Genomic DNA, 18,722 nt, shown 5'->3' on the forward strand with positions numbered 1-18,722 from the left:
GATCTTTCTATGTAGACCTGCCATCCAGCAACGCAGCAACTTGATATGTAGACCAGGAAGTCTCAAATTTGCAGTGATTCCCTCTGCCTCTGCCTACTGAGTGTTAGGCTTACAAATGTGAGCTACCATGTTCACATCTATCCCATCTAGCTTTCCTTCTTTCTTTTCTTTCTTTCTTTCTTTCTTTCTTTCTTTCTTTCTTTCTTTCTTTCTTTCTTTCTTTCTTTCTTCTTGAGAGGTTTTGCTCAGCTCAGGATAGCCCTTCCTGTCTGATGCTCTGAACTGCTGGGATTACATGCCTTTTCTTCTTCCATGTTTTTCCTTAGCTTCTGTGTGTCCAGCTCTAAGCTCTCACAGTCACTGTGAAGGAATCTCCTTCAAGTCAGGCTGCCTCCTCTAGCCCCTTCATACCTTCTCCGGAGCAAAAGGAGCACAAAGTTGGGAGAGGACCTGGCGTTTTCTCACTTAGTTCTTATTGCTAGTGAGCTGTCAGGCCGCAGTAGAGAAGGAAATTCTCTCCTCCCACCCCAACCCATGCTGCACCTTGGCCTAGCTAAGTCCATCTTTCCACGGGGCGGGGTAAGGATGGGAGAAGATGGGAAGAAGTGGATACAGAGCTGAAGGCAGATGGAGATCCCGGAGAGGGCACAGCATCCCAGGGACCAGTGTGGGAAGAAGATGTGCATTGGAAGAGCTGATCCTAAAGCGACGTGTTAGCGCCTGGGGCTTCTCCAGGGCGGAGCGCTGCTTTCCAGTTCTGCCGTATGGCTCCAACGCTACTTGCAGCTCTTTGCGCAGTCGCACAGCTCGCTGGCTTCACAAAAGCATCCTGCGGAGCGGAGAGGCCCTGAACATCAGTTCTGGGTCTGGGTCCGGTATGGTACCCACCCAAAGGCAGATCTCTTTCATGTTTTGTGGCTCATGGACTGACAGTGGTCCTTCCTCTGGAGCTCCCTGCTTCCGGATGGTCATCAGTCTGTATCTGATCTCTTTCTGTGTCCGGTACCCCCAGCTCCGCTCTCTATCTGTCGCTAAATCTCTGACTCCAGGACTCCAAGGCCTCTGCGTATTTTTTCTTTGCTCTGCCTTACTATGGCTCCCCAATATCCTTGGTTCCCCCATCCCCGTCTGCTCTATCTGCCTCTCTGTCAACAGCTTCTCCGTTCTTCCTGCTCCTCTGTCTCACTCCCTATAGTTGCCCAGGGTGCACGGGGCGGGGGTGGGTGGGAGTGGGGGAGGAGGCATCTCGAACCCACAGCGCCGCGCAGCGCAGGCGGCCTGCTTGGTGGCATATCTGTGCCCAGTGGCAGGTTCAGACCTGCAGCCGGATTAGAGAGCAGGGTTCTGTTTGCTGGGTCTTCAGAAGATGTGAGGCTCACGTCCCGTTCCTAAGGCTCTGGCTTAGAGATGAGCCTCCTCTTTCTTTTCTGCCTGCATTAGGCAATAAATCAAAGCCTGGAAGAAACCACAGCCTGCCCGCCCCCTTTCAACCAGTGGCGCCTGGGCCCAGTGAGCAGGTTGGCCAAAAGCTGAGGGTGGGAGCCAGGACAGCCATGCTGCTCACCCTCACTCTGCCAGTGACCCCCATTTTGCTCCATCTTTGAAGACCACCTATCCCTAAAGTCTTGTGTGTTTGCAGAATTCCTTGTTCAGGGATAGTGGGGGACCCCACCCTTCTGCCCCAGAGTTTCAGAGCAGGAGAGTCCGTGTGTGTCCTGGGTACAAAGTCCTTCCCGACATCCAGTGTCTCCGTCACTGGTTGCAGGTCCTTGTCTCTCTCACCTATCAGAAAACTAGAGCAGCAGAGCCCACCCCGCCCTCAGCGTAAGAGCTTCCCTCTGTATAAGGGGACTGTAGCTTTCTACCTTCGGACCCTTCCCAAGGCTGCAGCTTCTGTTCTCTGAGGCCTGGCCAGGCTGAGTGGAAATGGGGACAATGGACAGGATGACACGATGGATGCTCTGCCTCCTTGTCATCCTGGAAGGGATCGCTCCCCCTTCCTAGAGTCCTCCCAGTCGACCCCCTCTTCTCTGAGGGTTCCCCAAGACCTCAAGCTCAGAGCTTAGCGCAGGCCTGATCAAGAGTGCTGGGCTGTGCAGGAAAGTCTAAGCTTGCATCAGTCTGCAGGGCCCAGATGCTAAATTCACAGAGCCGTCCTAAGGGCAACTATACTCCTGCTGCCCCAGAAGGGACCTCTGAATGTTATGCCTGCTGTGCCTTTGCCAGGCATAGAACAGCTGTGGGCAGAGCTCCTGGATCCTGGTCCCAGCTCAAGGGGGTATGTGTATGTGTCGGGTTTCCCTATACTACCTTCCCTCAAAAGTGGTCATCATTGTGGTCGTCTTAGAAAACAAGCATGGTCTAGCCTTGGCCCTGCCCATCCTCTGCAGACCATAGGACCAGCAGCTGCCTGTTTCAGGTTGATGTGGTTCTATCTAGAACAACACAACTGAGCCTTAGCTCAGATTTGAGTAACAGGAGAGGAGGAGGCTCAGGGGCTTGCCTCTGCTCTCTGCCTTTAGGAACCTGGGCAGGAGGTTTTCTCTGGAAACTCTGCTCCTGCAGAGAGCCCAGAGTTTGTGACTGAGGATTCTTAGCCAGTGCCCTCTTTAGTAAAGACTCGGGTTCTAGAAGCTGTTCTCTGCTTCTGATCTTTGCCCATTTATCTAAAGCCTGCCAGAGGCAGAGAGGGGCACAGAGGAGTTAGATCTCAGGCCCAGCCCAAGGAAACCCAGTGCAGCATCAATTGAGGCCCTCTCCTCACTGCACGGACTGTTTTGGGTGGACACTGACTGTTTCCTCTCCCGCTGCACTTGGTAAATTGAATGGAGCTGACCTGAGAGGGACTTGTGATACTTGGGGGGTGCTGGGCTCTCCAGCCTGACTTTTGAGAAGGCTGGAAGGAACCCAGGGAGATCCCCTAAGCTGTTCTTCAGCAAAAGGTCAACCCCCCCCCAAAGGACTGGATGCCAGGAAGTGGGGCTCCTCGGCAGCAGAGAGACTTGAGGCCAGACTCAAGGCTGCACCATAAGGTGGGCAGCAAGGAAAATGTCTAGATTTCTACTCTTTTCTTCGTTTTAAAGTGAGGAAGTTGGATGAATTCCTCAGTATTTTTAGTTGCAGAATTGAAATCATCCAAACCCCAAATACTGGCCAGTGGTAATGGTGCATACTTGTACCCCAGCCTCAAGGAGGCTGAGATACAGAGTCATGGAGTTCAAAGCCAGGTTGGGCTATATATAAAGACTAGCTTTAAAGAACCAAGCCCTGGGGCTGGAGCGATGGATCAGAGGTTAAGAGCACATACTGCTCTTACAGAGGACAGAGGCTCAGTTTCGAGCACACACATGGCAGCTCACAACCGCCCTAATAACTGCTTTTTCAGCAGTTCCAGCATCCTCTCCTGGCCTCCTCAGGTATCAGGCATGTATGTACATGCATACACAATTAATAAAAGCTCGGATACAGAAATTGGGGTTCAACCTGAAGGTCAGAAAAGCAAAGCAGCCAGCCACTGACTCTCACCTCTATCTCAGTCTGAAATGGCGATCCTGCCTCTAGGAATCTCAGAATAAGACTGTGTCTGTGAGCTGTCTCCTCCCGTTTCATATTCCTCTTTAGGGCTGGGATTAATGGTATGCACCACTACTGCCTGGTTTCTATGGCAAACTAGTGTGACTACTGGGATTAAAAGTGTGTGTTATTGCTGCCTAGTCTGTAAGGCTGGCCAATGTGTCTGCTTTACTTACTTATCTGATCCTCAGGCAAGCTTTATTTACTAAAATACAAATGAAATGCAGGAAACACTCATAGACATTTAAAATAATCAGTAGCAGTACACAAGGCCCTGGATCCAATTCCTGCATGGGGAAGAAAAAAACAAAACCTCACCTTATCCAGAAACATGAATACATAAAACTGAAGAGGGAGGACCTTCTCTACAGGGTGCAGAGGGTGGGTGAGCTCCAGCCCGTGCCTCACTCATCTGCATGGTGGCACCCAATGGCACCAGGTTCACAGGAAGAGCCTTTGGGAGAATTCTGGCGGGGGGTGGTGTTGACTCTCTGCTACTTGGCCCCCTGGGTCTCTGAAATTCATGGTTTCTGTTCCCAGATGCCTTTCTGGCAAGAGAGAGATTTTGAGCATGCTTTTTGTCCATAAGTTGGGGGAGGGTTGCTGAGGACCAGACTTCCACGGGACACCTGTTGGTACATCGGACTCAACCTGGAGCTTGAAAATGAATGAAGCCATGTCTTTTACAGCAAGAGCCCCAGAGGCTCAAGTGGATTGGCCTGTGGCATGAGCATTTCCCAGGTGATTCTAATGTGCATGTAGGGCGGAGAGCAAAGGGTTAAATCCACTTTGCCTCACCAGACACAACAATGGCTAGACAGAGGGCACCAACGCACTGGTCTGGAGTGGGACTTGGAGCCTGGTCCTCATACTGTCAATGTGATTTGTAACTCTGGGGAAATCACCTCCCTTCTCCCAGCCTCCATTGCCTCGCCCTGGAGAATAAAGGGTTGCTCCCTCCTGCCAGTCTTTCTGCCCCTTCTGACCCAACTGTGCTTCCATGCAGTAGTGTTGGGAAAGGAGGCTGGGGACAGCAAGGGAAGCGGGTCAGACCCAACACCTGTGACCACGCTACACTCCAGCTTGCTGGGTATTGAGTTATGAAAGAAAGCCAGACTGTCTGGCCCAGCTTGAGTTGTTGGGGAAGACACTGAGCCCCCGACACTGGAAGGAAGGAGAGTTCAGTGTAGTCACAGAGGTGCTGCAGACTGTGCTGGGGAGGCACAACATGGAGACTCCAAAGATCTTTCTAGGGCCAGTGAGATGGCTCAGTGAGTAAAGGTACCCACCACCTCCAGGATCTGCATGCTGGAGGGAGGGAAAGAACCAACTCCTGGGAGTTTTCTTCTGACCTCTGTATGTACACACACAGACACACACACACACACCACATGAATACAAAAAGATCTTTCTAGATCTCATTGTCTAGGACTCAGTAGAAAGAAAGGTTTGAGTAGGAGGTGACATCAGTGGAGATGCATTGGGGGTGACGTCAGTGCAGATGCATTGGGGGTGCTCCTTGGAGGTGCAGCTCACCTGTGCAGTGACAAGATACAGCTTTGGAGACCACGGAGAGGTTACGAGCAACTGTGACCACTGCTTAGTCAACCATAGTTTCTCATGTATCCGTGGTCCAAGCATGTGTGGGAATCATGAGAAACACGGCAGCTGGTGGAGATCAGAGTCACGAGGCACTCATGGCTTAGAAGGAGGTGGGAGAGACAGCAGTCCCACAGCAGGCAGATAGAAACTCCTTCTACTAGCTCCCTCACCTCATGGTCAGACCAGAGGCTTTCCACGGCCTCAAGTAACTCTGGAGCTCTGGCTGTGGAGCCATCTTCGGGCCCGCTGTCTGGGCCCCAGTTCCAGGAGAGCAGCTACATCAGGCAATCATTTCCCCGGCTGTCTTGTTATTTTGTTCTGTGTAGTCGTGTGAGATTGCATTTCTAGTTCTATAGTTGAGGGAAGTGTTTGTGGTGTTGGAGATCAAACCCAAGGTCTCGCACATGCTAAGCAAGAGTTTACTACTTGAGCTACATCTCATCTATCATCACTATTGTCCTCATCTCCATCATCATCATCACCACTGTCATCTGGATCACTGGGGTGGAGCCCAGGGCCTTGGGCATGCTAGGGAAGTCCTCTGTCAATGAGGTATATCACCAGCCCTTCCACACAAAATCTTATATGCCTTCTGTAAGTCTCTTCATTTGAATGAGGAGGAAATTGAGGCTCAGAGAGGGGAAGTGACTTCCTTGAGTCAACCGGTAAGTCATGGTGACCAGATAGTAATAGTAATGATTGATTATATTGGCTTGGGTGCTGTGAATTCTGTCTGTAAGACATTACTGCAAAGTGAATGCTTTGCAGGGACTGTTTTGTTTGGTCCGTGTGACCAACAAACAAAGACAGAGGCTCATGGACGGGGACCTGAAGTTTAAGCATCTTTGTGGTCACACAGCAGAGGAAGGGCAGAGCTTAGGATGGGGATCCAGGCTATGTAACTTCAGAGCTTGGACACGGGACATTGTACTTTTAAGTAAGTTGGGGAGACTCAAGTCTAAGTTCCATCCATGAAGCAGACACTGACATTAGACAAGGCCTCCTTGGTGCTTTACCAGCCTGGACGGGAGGGACAGGAGCCTAAGAGAACTCCAGCATTAGAGTGTGCACAAGGGGGCCGGGCCTTCAGCTTCTTGAAGGCTTGGGTTCTGCCCCACCTGCAACCTGGCTGTCCCCTCAAGATGCCTCCCACCAGTGGCAGAGGGACCCTGATCCCAGGGATGCCAAAGTCTGCCTTTGTTCTCTCTTTGGCTTTGCTTCATGGGATGCTCCTCTCACGCACAGCCTCATACCAGCCCTGGGCCCTGCAGCCTGGTGTTGTGCTTCATTTTCCAGATAGGACTTTTCTGCATCCCTAAGAGGAGTTCAGCAGTGAGAACAGGTGCGAGTGGTCAGGGTAGCTGCACAGGAGGCACCTATAGCAGGCTCATCCCTAGGCCCTTCGGCATTTCCGGTCCCATTGTCTCCTGCCTTACAAGAGATACTGTGTAGTGTAACATGTTCAGACTGGATTCTAACCTTCTGGGACCTGAACCAAGTCCTATCACTTTATCCACTTTGGGACCTTCAATATAGATAGCGATAGCCCCATCAGGAGGGGCTAAAATGTAACAGTGGGCACCCATGAAGTCACAAGAGCCACTTCTGACCCATTAAGTGCTGTTGTTAGGTCAGAAAATAGGTCACTTTTCCTGAAGTCTGGCATCACTGAGCATTCTTGGGAAGGGTGCTTAGTATCTCAGAGTCTCAGTTTCCTGTGCTGAGCAATGGGTTGGTGGTACATTAGAGAAGTCTGATGCCCTTAGTGTGGACAACATACTGAGCACACAGTAGGTGCTTACTGGGTGCTCACTTTCCAATGCATCCTGGGAGCCCAGCCAGCTGTCGAGGCAGACCTATAAATGCTCATGGCTCCTCCTGTGACAAAATGCTAGGGGCATCCTGGGAGGGAGGGCTCTGTTCCTCGGCCTGTGTTAGCAGCCAACTGCACCCTTCCTTTCTGCTCACCACCTAGTCCCTGAATTTCCGTCGCTCATGTCTGGATCTAGAGTCTAGAAATAAAAACTTCCCATGGGACAGGAAAGATGGTTCAGCTGGTAAAGTGCAAGGACTTGCTTAAATCCCTAGAATCCACGTGCTGAGCTACACCCTTGAGCTTGTTACCCCAGCTCGGGGGAGTCAGAAAGAAGTGAATCCCTGGGGCTTTCTAACTAGCTAGCTTAGCCTACTAGTGAGTTCTAGGCTGGTGGGAGAATGGGTCAGCAAACAAGGGGGGCAGCTCCTGAGGGATGACACCTGAGGCTGTCCTCCAACCTCCAAATACATAAGCACCCATGTACATGAACACACATGGGGACACACACATGCACGCACACATTCACTCACACACACACACAATGCACACCCATGCACACACACACATACACACACACTCTGGTGACAACTGCTGTCCAAGGTCTTCTTTGTATTTCTTTTTCTTAACATACTCATTTAATTTTGTGTGTCTGGGAGTTTTGTCTACATGGATGTTTTCATACCATGCGTGTGCAGTACTCACGAAGTCCAGAAGAGGTTCCAGGTGCCTGGAATTGGAGTTCCAGATAGCTGTTAACTACCATGTGGGTGCTGGGAATGGAACCTAGGTTCTCTGGAAGAGCAGCCACTGCTCCTAACTAATGGAACCATCTCTCCAGACTGTCTGTTATTCACACATTTACTTACTTTTCCTCCTTCCCTTTTCTGCACTCAGTTTTTTCCTTCGAACTAAGCAAGCATAAGTGTTGTGCAGAGGGCTCCCTGAACCTTCAGATGCCCTGCCCAGCTTAATTAAGGCCCCTGTTTTGCCTGGATTCTCCTGGAGTCAGCAGCACCCCCTTGTAGAGTTGCCCATTTCTCTGTTCCCTACGTTGCTCTCTCACACTCTTCCCTGTGTATAGGTTTCTAGGTCCCCAGGAGCTTTGTGGTTTCTGCCTGTGGTGCCTTCCTGGGTTTTGTGGCCGGCGCTGTTTTAGGCCAGCAGCCTCAGGAACAGCTGCTTTGTGTGTGGTTATGTGAGACGAAGCCCCCACAGCAGGCTGATGACGGGAACATGTCACATTTCTTCTGAAGACAAGGACTCCGGAAGGCATGTTTTCCTGATGCCCTGATATTTGAGGCACAGTCTTCAATCTTACCTTCATCCGTGTCTTCCTCTCTCACAAAGAAACCCTTAGCAGCTCAGCTGAATAGAGAGGGAAGCTGAGGCCTGGGAAACAACACTTGCTGGACAGAATTCAACAGAATCCCACTTTTCTCTTCTCTCCTCTTTTTTTGAGGTCCTTTCCCACTTGTAGCCTAGGCTACTCTGGAACTCAATATTTATCGCTGTCTTTGAACTTCTCTCTGCCTTCCTCGTACTGGATTAAATGTCTGTGCCTCTGCTTGCTCTCCTTTCTCTTCCTCACCCTTTTGCCTCCTGCCATGTCTTACAAGCCCTCCTAAGGCACCTCTCCCTCTCTTATGCTTGGCCTTCCAATTCTCCTTTTACCTCAATAATACTCCATTCCCCATAACAGGGTAGGAGGCTACACCTCAAAACTCTGGACTCTGAAGCAGGAGAAGAGGGGGTGTTTTAAAGGAGGAGTCCTTACCCTACTCCACTCAGCCCCCAGGGACTCTGAACTGACCTCTCTCTCCTCTTCAGGATGTTGCAGAGCAACCAGCTCCGAGGGATCCCAGCAGAGGCATTGTGGGAGCTGCCCAGCCTGCAGTCGCTGTGAGTCAATGAGGGCCCACCTTCCTGGATCTGGGGCACAACCCAGGCCCTGCCTTGGTTTCCCTTCCCTTGATGCCCACACATGAGTCCAGATGAAGCTTCTGGCTCTGAATTCCTGAGGGTTTTGTCATCTTAAGTGTGTGTCTATGACACTTGCGTGTTTGCAGGACTGTGGGAATGGAACCTCCCCAGGTAGGGCCACCAGGACAGCAGTCCTGAGGCCACTGGCATTCTGCCAAGGGAGCTGGGATGTGGGGTAGAGACTACTGTCCCAAAGATTCACCAGGAAGGGGCTGTCTCCTCCTCTTAGCTGACTTTTGCCCTGGAGCTCAGTAGGAGGAGGGGGTCAGATTCAAATGTCTACTTCCTTCCTTTTTTAGTGGGGAGAGGGGACTGTGATCACAGACTCTGGGCCACCCAGTTTAGAGCCTGCCCTCCAAGGAGCCCTGTAGTTCCTCTTTTACCCCACCAGCAGAATCATGGCAACAGAGCCAAGCCTGCCCGTGAGAGTGGCAACAGGTGCTAGGGTTGAGGGGAGCTGGTCTTGTCCACCTGTTGTGTTGTATGGATGCTGTGCCCAGCACAGGGCTGGGAACATGATATGTGCCTCACACCTGCTTACGGAAGCCAGCTGCACCTATATCCATCCAGTGGGGTGAATATGTATTTGGGAAATCATGGTTGGGGGATCAGACTCAGGTAGGCATGACATTTAACCTGTAGGAACCTAGGCCTGTGCAATAAATGTATAGGACAAAGCTTGTCATATCCTTGGATGAAAGAAAGTTCTGCTATGGCCCTGCCCAGAGCCTGGATGCGGAGGGTCAGTCTTAACCGGTTTTCATTGTCCTTGAGCAGAAGGAGGGAGACAGGGAAAGTGACTTTTCTCTGGACTCTACCTTTAAATAGAAGGTCTCTGACCAGCTAGCCACAGCCACCACAGTTTGGGTTTTTCCCACTTTGGCTACCTGTGTATAACTGCTTTTGTTGACTGAGTGGCCTGGGTGGCAGAAACTAACTTCCCTCCTCTTGCTGTCATCTGTCTGGCCTCCATCCCAAAGCATCTAGGCCTCTGGCCCCAGCGCCCTCTCCCTCCATCCAGCAGGATGGGTAGGTAGCATGCTCCAGGAGGCCAAGGTCGGTAGATGAGAGCCAGGAGACCCTTGCGTGCTGTCTTGCCGGCAGACTAAACATTTGCTTAGGGCACCAGCAAAGAGCCGGGAGAGCCAAAAATAAGAGGTGGTGGATGGGGTGGGGGAGGGTTGACATTTCAATCAAAGCATCAAGCAGACTCATAGGAAAAACTTGGACTTATTTTGAAGTTAAATCATTAATTAAAAAAAAAAGTGAGTCACACCTTTTACTGAAGGTCTCTGAAGGTCTTGTTTTCAGGGCAGGCCTGACATTTTTAGTTAGATGCACAGTTTTGCTCGTACATTCTGAGAGGAGAGCTGCCTCCTGGCTTTTGGGAACAGAGCATTCACTCCAGCCCCATTGCAACCCTCTGCTTAGGCAGATAAGGGCAGAAATCATGGCAGTAGGCCTTGCCTCTTGCGATCCTGGGAACACCAGCCTGCCAGAGAAAGCTTGGCTTCAGCCCCTGCCTCTGATCTTGGCCACATGCCTCAGTGTCTCCATCTTAAAAGTGGAGATCCTGGTCATACCCTGCTCACCTCCAAGGACTTTCCTGAGAACACATAGACTCTTTTTGAGAGGGGTAAGAGAACTAGAAGGCTGCACACAGCTCTGACAATGCTCACCCATCCAGTTATCGGTTCGTTCATTTCAACATATTTCTGAGACTGGACTAAGTCAACAAAAGTTGTATTAGGTCTTGAGGATCGGGAAAGGTCAGTCATGTAAAGAGCAGAGAAGGACATGACGGACAGAGGGACCACAGGGTCCAGGGTGGAGAGGTAAAGCGGAAGAAACTGAGTGAGCACTAGGGAGTTTGGCTGAACTGTGTGTGTGTGTGTATGTGTGTGCGAGTGTGTGCATGCATGTGTGCATGCATGTGTGTATGTGTGTGTGCATGTGTGTATGTATGCATGCATGTGTGTGTATGTGTGCGTGCATGCATGTGTGTATGTGTGTGTGCATGCATGTGTGTGTATGTGTGTGTGATTGGTAGGCAAGACAGTGGTGGAGGAAGAACTGAAATTAGCAAATGATACCGTCTGACAAGTGACTGTCCCTTAGCTAAGGACGCCATGACGTTGATAGAAAGGAGCCACAGAAGGACTTTGAGCAGGAGAGCAGTGAGAAAGTTTAAGTTTTTGTAAAGTCCCCTTTGCAGCAGTGATGAGGATTGAGGGGGTGGGGTGGAAGCCAGGCAGCCAAGAGTGACAGTGACCAGAGGACAGGCAGGGACAGCAGTGAAAGGAGAAATCGATGGGCTCTGAAAACTTCAGCACTCTCAGCTCCTCTGTGGGCTTCCTGGAAGGCCTGGGTAGATTACTCAGCCTCCATCCTGTTTTTCCTTATCCACACAACCATGGCAGCATTGGCATCCACTCATCTCAAGGGCATGGCAAGAGATGAGTTCAAGGTACAGGAGGGACTTGAAACAGTGCCTTCTGTTGTTGCTGCCATCGGCATTAGCCCCAGATGACCGTGGGAGTAGGGGGAGGGGAGAAGTCACACCGACACCAGTCCTCTGGCTTTGACATCATGGTAGGAGGATCTTGTCACCAAGAGCTTGGCACATGGTGGAACTCATGCAGAACGTGCTGGAGAAATGCTAAATATAACGTGAGCCCTGGCTTAACCGAGGTGATCAGCAGCCCAGATAAACCAGAGGTTGTTCATTCTGTCTCCAGGGTGCAGGTGCTTGTGTGTGCGTGTGCAATCATGCCTGTATATGCATATGTACATTAACATGCATGTGCATGCGTGTGTAGGGGAGGGTGAGGAGGAAGTACCTAACACGAGGACTCAGAATGGCGGGTGCTATATCCTGAGCTTTTGGAAAGTGGAAGAGTTAAGGAAAACCCCCCTGAGACATTGCAGGGGAGGTGGTCCCCATCAAATTCACTCCCCGCTATATCAGATAGCAACAGTGAGATCAGGTTTTTTTAGAGGCTGAGAGGACAAACGTAGCCGAGATCAGTGTCATAGACCTGTACATCAGCTTCATGTGTTACATCTTCCATGTGGCTTCATCTTCCTCACCCTCCTTACCGACTACCCTAGCAGATGAAGAGACCTGCAGGAGAATTTCGGGGCTATTCAAGGTAGAGCTGTTGAGGCCCATGCAAGGGTGCTTCGGCTGTGGGATTCCAAAGCCTGTGAAGGGCCCCTTCCTTTTTTTTTTTTTTTGGATTTTTTGAGACAGGGTTTCTCTGTAGCTTTTGGTTCCTGTCCTGGAACTAGCTCTTGTAGACCAGGCTGGCCTCGAACTCACAGAGATCCACCTGCCTCTGCCTCCCGAGTGCTGGGATTAAATGCGTGTGCCACCATCGCCCAGCGGGCCCCTTCCTTTTTGATGGCCATCATTCAAGGCTCTCCTTCCCTAGAGAAGGAGTAAATGACAGTGTCCTACCTTCTGTCGGAAGCTGGCACACCAGGGAGGCACACGTCTCTCTTCCATGCTCCCCATAGTGTGGGCTGCCCTCCTAAGAGCAGGCAAGATGCGCAGCGGAGCGCGTGACCTCCGACACCTCCATATGGCATGTCTCTGTTCTCCTGGAGCCATGCATGGCTGAACCCTGTGGATGGTCCTACCTTCTACCAGCTAGAACCAGACGCAGGGAACAGGAACTAGGTAGGGGGAGTCCAGCGTGGGACTCGGGCAGGGGCGAGGCAGCCAGCCTGCATTCCAGGGGCCATGTATTGAGTTGGATGTGACACATGAGCTATTTGGTTTGGCACCTGGACTGGCAGCACCCTACTCCCCAGTACCCCCCTTTGCACACACTTACTTCCTCCTGGACCAACGTGGGAGGAGTGCGGCCACACTAGACATGTCACACTGGGCATGAATCCAGGCCGAGAGAAATCGCTGTAAGCCCGTGGAGCCTGGGGCTAGATAGAACTGGGTGGGGGCGACGTAGAGCCCCGGGGGAACCCAATGGAAAAGCAGAAGCAAAGCTCTCAGAGTCAGCTCCAGGATGGGCCCTGGGTCCAGGCATCTTGGGAAGCACAGTGGCAAGAAAAAGAAAAAACAAACAAACAAAAAGAACCAGAAGAGGACAGAAAAGAACCCAGTCTTGGAAGCCCTGGGGAGTGTCTGTTACCAAGGACAGCCACTTGGCAATGGCCATTGTGCTAATCTTGAAAGCCCTTCCAGGTAGCTTCTAGTTATGATAATTTTATAGATGAGGCAACTAAAGCCCAGAGAAGCTTGCTAGAGGTCAAACAGCTAGGACAGAACAGAGGTGGAATTTTGGTTTAGTTCAGACTCCATAGTACCAAGGTCTTCACTCTGCCCTTAATACCTTTTCAAAGCTTTAATAACTTAGGGTCCAGAGATTTGGGTTCAAATCTTGATTTTACCACTAGTTGTCAATTATCTTTCCTCTTTGAGCCTAGGGTTCTCCATCTCTGAGGTGGGAAGGTCAAATAAGACGATTGGACAGCCAGGCTTTCGAGAGATTAACCTGATAGGAAGTTATCCCTGGCCCTGTTCTGGGATGGCTGATGGCTCCTGAGTCTAGTTCACTCGGTTTTGCTGTCTGTGCTGTGACCATGTTCCCTGTGAACCTTCCTAGCACCCTGGGAATGCAGCAGAGTCGGACAGGGAGAAGAAAAACATGAATGTGTTCAGAAGAAAATGACCAAGCATTCGTTTCCATGCCAGATGTCCCCTGAGGAGATGAGTAAGAGGGGCTCCAGGGAAAGATAAGGCAGGTGCCCCTCCCTCCATACGGTGACCTACTTTGAAGGGACTACTGCACACAGACTAATGCCCCAGGCAAGGTTGATAAGCACAGCGTGCAGACGGCACTTAGTGTGTGACAGTCACTTGCACCTGTCACCAGTCTACACATCGCTCCTGGGGGACGAGTATTGCTGTTGGTTTGCCTTCCTCACTCCGCAGATGAGCATCCTGAGACAGAGAGAGGTGATGCTACTGCATCAGAACTCAGGTGGCCCCAAGAGGAAGCCACTCACACATCTACTGTGCCGAGCTGCCTCCAAGACTGAGACTGAGTGGCTAAGGGAGAAGATGGCCAGTTCAGGGGATTGGCAAGACTTGGGGACCAGGGTATTTCCAGGGCACCTTCTCCAGGAGTTGTTGAGCTCTGCCATAGGTGTCTGGGGATCCCAGATCCAACTATTTTTGCCTTTATCTTGGAATTCTACAGTGGAGCCTAGAAGGATGGGGCAGGACGATGCTGCAGCTGGAAGAGCAAGGGTTTGCCAATATGATATTAGCCTCGTCCCTGAGAACTCTCAGCCTTGGTGGGAACCTGAACACCTGAACAGGTACTAGCCTGTTGTACCTAGTGATTGAGCTTTTAGAGCTGCACAGGGTTGATCTACGGCACGGCTTATAGCCTGGCTTGTAGCACGACTGGGCAGGACTGAGCTCAGTCTTCTGGGGTGACAGGAGGATTTTCCTCTCCATTCATATGTAAATTGTAAATTGTCGGGAGGACCCAGGGGAGGCTTGAGTGGTCTCAGAAGAGTCAGTTAGACCTGGCATAGGGATGGGTCATTCCATTCCCCTGGGTCTCCCGGGCACTATGAGAAGAGTGAGGAGAATAGCATGGCGAGCCAAGGGGAAGGGACTGTGGGTAGAGCTGGGCAAACTTAGCCACTGGCAGAGCTCACAGAACAATAGCTTTCCTGCTCTTGTCCAGAAGAGCTGATTGTATCATCTGGGAACCTGTTAGCTACTTCATTCTCAGCCTGGTGGGGCACTGTGGTACCAGCATTCCAGAGGTAGAGGTAGAAGGTTCCGGCTTCCGAGAGCAGCTTAGGCTACAGAATGAGCCAGATCTCAGAGTGTGGGGGGAGGGGTGCACATTTCTAGGCCCCAGCCCCTTTCCACTGAACCAAGTCTGTGGAGTAAGCCCGCCCCCCCCCCCAGCCCCCGCCCCCGTGATTCTGACTCTGAAGATAAAATAGAGATTCGGGAGCTTTGTTTCCTGAGCCACTTTAACACAGCACAGCAGTGTGGTTTCAGCATCCCTCTGGTCACATGCCTCCGCTGTCTGCCTTCCATCTTCTCATGGCTTCTCTTTCTCTTCTTCTCTCTGTCACCTCTCACAGGGATACTTGTCACTGGGTTTTAATGACCTCATCTCAAGAGCTTTCTTTAAATAATATCTGCAAAAAAAAATCCCCTTTCTTTCAAACAAGATCTCAAGTACTGGTTCTGGGCATGAGGACATGAACTTACCATTTGGGGTTCACATTTTAGCCTCTTGCAAGAGACGTTGAGAATGCGGAGGAGAAAAGATGGGCCTGGGACATACTTGATGGTCAGGAGTTGAGGGTGGGGAAGATGAGATGGTACCCTTCTATAATCCCAGCACTTGGGAGATGGAAGCAGAGATCAGGAATTGAGGGCCAGACGGGGCTACATAATGAACTGGGGGCCAGCCTGAGCTACAAGAGGAAACAGCACAGTCATGAAAACTAGAAGCAACAACAAAATAGCTAATGTTGAGTCAAGAGGAAGTAAACAGAGAGGGGAGAGGGCTCATAAACCCCAGCCTGCACCTGCAGGAAGGTGACAGAGGGAGACCCAGAGCTGACAGGAAAGGGAACAGCAGGCCCTGAGGCCTGAGAGCTCTGACCCAAGATCCCAACCTGAAGCTGCTCAGTCTGCTACAAGGGAGTGAAATCCCCATCTCCAAAGCTGGCCGTGAGCCCTGCTGGTGATTTGGTGAGTCTGTCTGTACCCCAACTTGGCTGCTCTTTAGGGAGGGCCCTGGGGCCCAGCTGTGTCAGGGGGCCTAGCAAGGGGTCCCCAGGGACATGTGGGGTGGCGATGGCCTCCCTGGTGTGGCTATTTCAGGCAGCATGATTATATGCTACCTTGTTTGGTTCTTCCAGGGTTCCGGGAGTTGATTACTACATGTGTCTGGCCAGAGGCTGCTCTGAGGTGGGCGGGTGGGCAGACTAACAGCCCTTGCAGCCCATGAGGGTCCCAACATGAGTCATTTGGCTCCTGAGAGACACGGAGAGAGTGTCTCTGCTGGGATGGGCTCTGGGACCTGTTGGCGATTCTTTCAGCCATAAATGCTAGTCTGAAACAGACTTGGCTCCAACTGGGCCACCCAGAAGCAGCATTGGGCTCCTGTGTGATGGAAGACTTTGCAAAGAAGAGCTGGGGGCGCCTCATCTCTCCTACAGGTGTCTCGGGGCTATGTGTGGTACTGGGGGACTTCTTGGGTCAGACAATCTCTAACTAAAGCTCCTGACTCCTAAAGCCCCTTAGAAATTCTGAACTGAGAGACCAGAGCACCCAGGGGTGGGCCTGGGAGCTCAGATTAGCTTTAGGCTCAAGGGAACCCTTAAGCAAAGCCCAAAGGCGGGACTGCCCCTCCCACACAGATTTCTCCTCCCTCTGGGCAAATAGCCCTTCATAAGAAGTCAAGGCCATGGCAGAGCCTTGACTCTGGGAATGTCTGTGCAGAAGATGAGACTCCACCAGGGATGTTTTCCCTCCCTCCACCACCCTACTTCTCTGGCTCCTGGCTTTCCTCCTTCCTTCCTCCCCACCCCTCTGTCTCCCTGCTTCCCCTTCCTTCCCTCCATGGAGCCTCCCTCCATTTAGCTACTCTTTCCTGATTCATAGAGTGCTTGTAATGTAAGACACAGAAGATGCTGATTTAATAAATGAAGGCTCTGCCGTTTAGCGGCTCATGACTTGTATGCAGATGTCAGATACTTAGGTACTCATCTTCCCCTCAACCACACTCCCAAGACAGAGAAGCCACTGCAAGAGAACGGAGTTCAAAGCAGGTGTAGGAAAGGAAGCTAGCTGACTGCAAGGCTGGAACCCTGGCAAAATAGAGTGTGCCCGATACAAGTCACGCTGAGAGCTAATATTTACTAGGTACTTAGTGTGTGGCAAGGCAATGCATGGCAGACACAGACTCATTTATGCCTTACCGCACATCCCCAAGGAAGATGCTATGACCTCTATTTTACAATGAACAAATGGGGCTTTAGGGAGCAGCTCACACAGATAGGTCATCTGAATTCCAAGTCCATGCACTTTTTTTTTAAACATCGAGTCCTACTGCACAGTCAGACTGACTGAGATTTGTGATTCTCTTGCCTCTGCCTACTGACTGTTGGAATGACAGGTCTGCACAACCACGCCTGACCCATGAGCACTCTTAGGAGGACTCTAGAGTCACAGAAGCTCAGCTGAGCGGGATCCTAAAAGACTATCTCCCTCCAAACACCAAGGAAGCTTACCAAGTGCAGACCTGAGGTCCCTTCTCAGACCTCTCGAACAGAGATTCCGAGGACTTTGGGTCTTAGGAAAGTAGCCTCTGGTGACTGGTTCCACACCCATTTTGGGAACACTGTCCACATCCTTAATTTGAGTCATGCCTCATGACCCTCAACATCAGCAGCCTCCTGGAGCATGTAAGGCTCATGGAACCTTAAGCACCACTCAGAACTCTTGGTTCAGAATCTGTGTTTTAACAAGAAGCCCCCTTCCCCACCCTCTAGGTGATCAGTAGAGTGTGACTTCAGAATTGCTCCTCTTTTGTTCAGTACACTGGGGAGGGCACACCCTGAGCCTGATGGAGCCTCCTTGCCCTGCCTCTCAATTTCAGTTAAGACAGACAGCAGTCATCACCAACCGGCAAATTCCCACTGTTTTTAGATGCCAAGGACTTTCTATACAAAGTCCCCAAGGCTGAGAACTCCTCACCCATTCCCCTGCAGCCACCTGTACACTCGGGCTGGAAATGTGAAAGTCATTCAGGGTCCCAGCCTCCTCACTCGGCTTGGGGACAGAGAGACAGAGATCTCCTTCATCCTGACATCTCAGAGGGCTCACATTTTCCCAGGATTCTTTGCCACTGAGGCCTCGGAGCAGCGCGAAGGGGAGGCAAGAGAAGGCTCAAGTGACACTAGAAAGGGTGAAGGCAGTGTGACCTGGTCACCTCTGTGGCTAGCAGCCACCTTTAGGCTCCACCCCGGTCACTTGGTGGGAGAAGATGGATGGGGAGAGGGAAGAGGGATCTTTATGGAGAGCCTCTGAGTAATCTCCCATCCATTTATGAGCCTCAACAGTGCAGACGGTCGCTTGATGTAGTGCAGGAATCCAGATGTCAACGGAGAAGGCAGAGAAGGACCCTGGTTCTTGCTGTGACCCAGTCAGAGGTGTATGGATAGAGGCTTCCTGCCTGGGGTCACAGGGCCCTGGAATAGCAGAGCAGAAAGTTCAGCAGTCTGCAATACTCCTTTTCATGTGAGAAAATCGAGCCACACAGAGGGTGGAGCATTCCTGCTTCACCCAGAAATCAGCGAAGGAGCCTGAGGCTAGACACCCCTCTTTTTTTTTTCCTTCAGAAAGAGGATGAGCTATTTATGAGCCTGCATGACCACTTGGCTAGCTGGCTGTAAGATCAGTTGCTCTGGAATGTGATCCCATCCGGGGACTCTTGCCAAGGTGTCTTCCTTCCCCTCAACAATCCTGACACCTGTTTTGGAACTTAGAGCCAACTCCTTCCCCCAGCTCTCCCTACAACAGCCCCAGTGGGTGGGGCGGACAGCATTGGGTGGGGAGGCTGCACCAAAGGACTCTGAACCTTTGGACAGGGTCTGGGCTGGGGCAGATGAGCTACTGTGGATGGCTGCGCCAAAGGATGCAGGGCTAACCAGGGCCTGGCAACCCATGGTAAAGAGTGTCTGT

At 51.3% G+C, this 18,722-nt stretch overlaps 1 protein-coding gene across 1 annotated transcript in view; it reads left to right on the forward strand.

Annotated features, from left to right (window-relative positions):
* The window catches only part of Lgr6 (leucine rich repeat containing G protein-coupled receptor 6), a 118,943-nt gene that overhangs the window by 32,376 nt on the left and 67,845 nt on the right, over positions 1-18,722 (forward strand). Inside the window, exon 4 of the mRNA XM_057770622.1 lies at positions 8,819-8,890. Within this exon, the coding sequence (XP_057626605.1) occupies positions 8,819-8,890 (72 nt within the window). The remainder of the gene's footprint in view (positions 1-8,818; positions 8,891-18,722) is intronic.

This window comes from Chionomys nivalis, chromosome 5, assembly GCF_950005125.1.
Source record: "Chionomys nivalis chromosome 5, mChiNiv1.1, whole genome shotgun sequence".
Lineage (NCBI taxonomy): Eukaryota > Metazoa > Chordata > Mammalia > Rodentia > Cricetidae > Chionomys > Chionomys nivalis.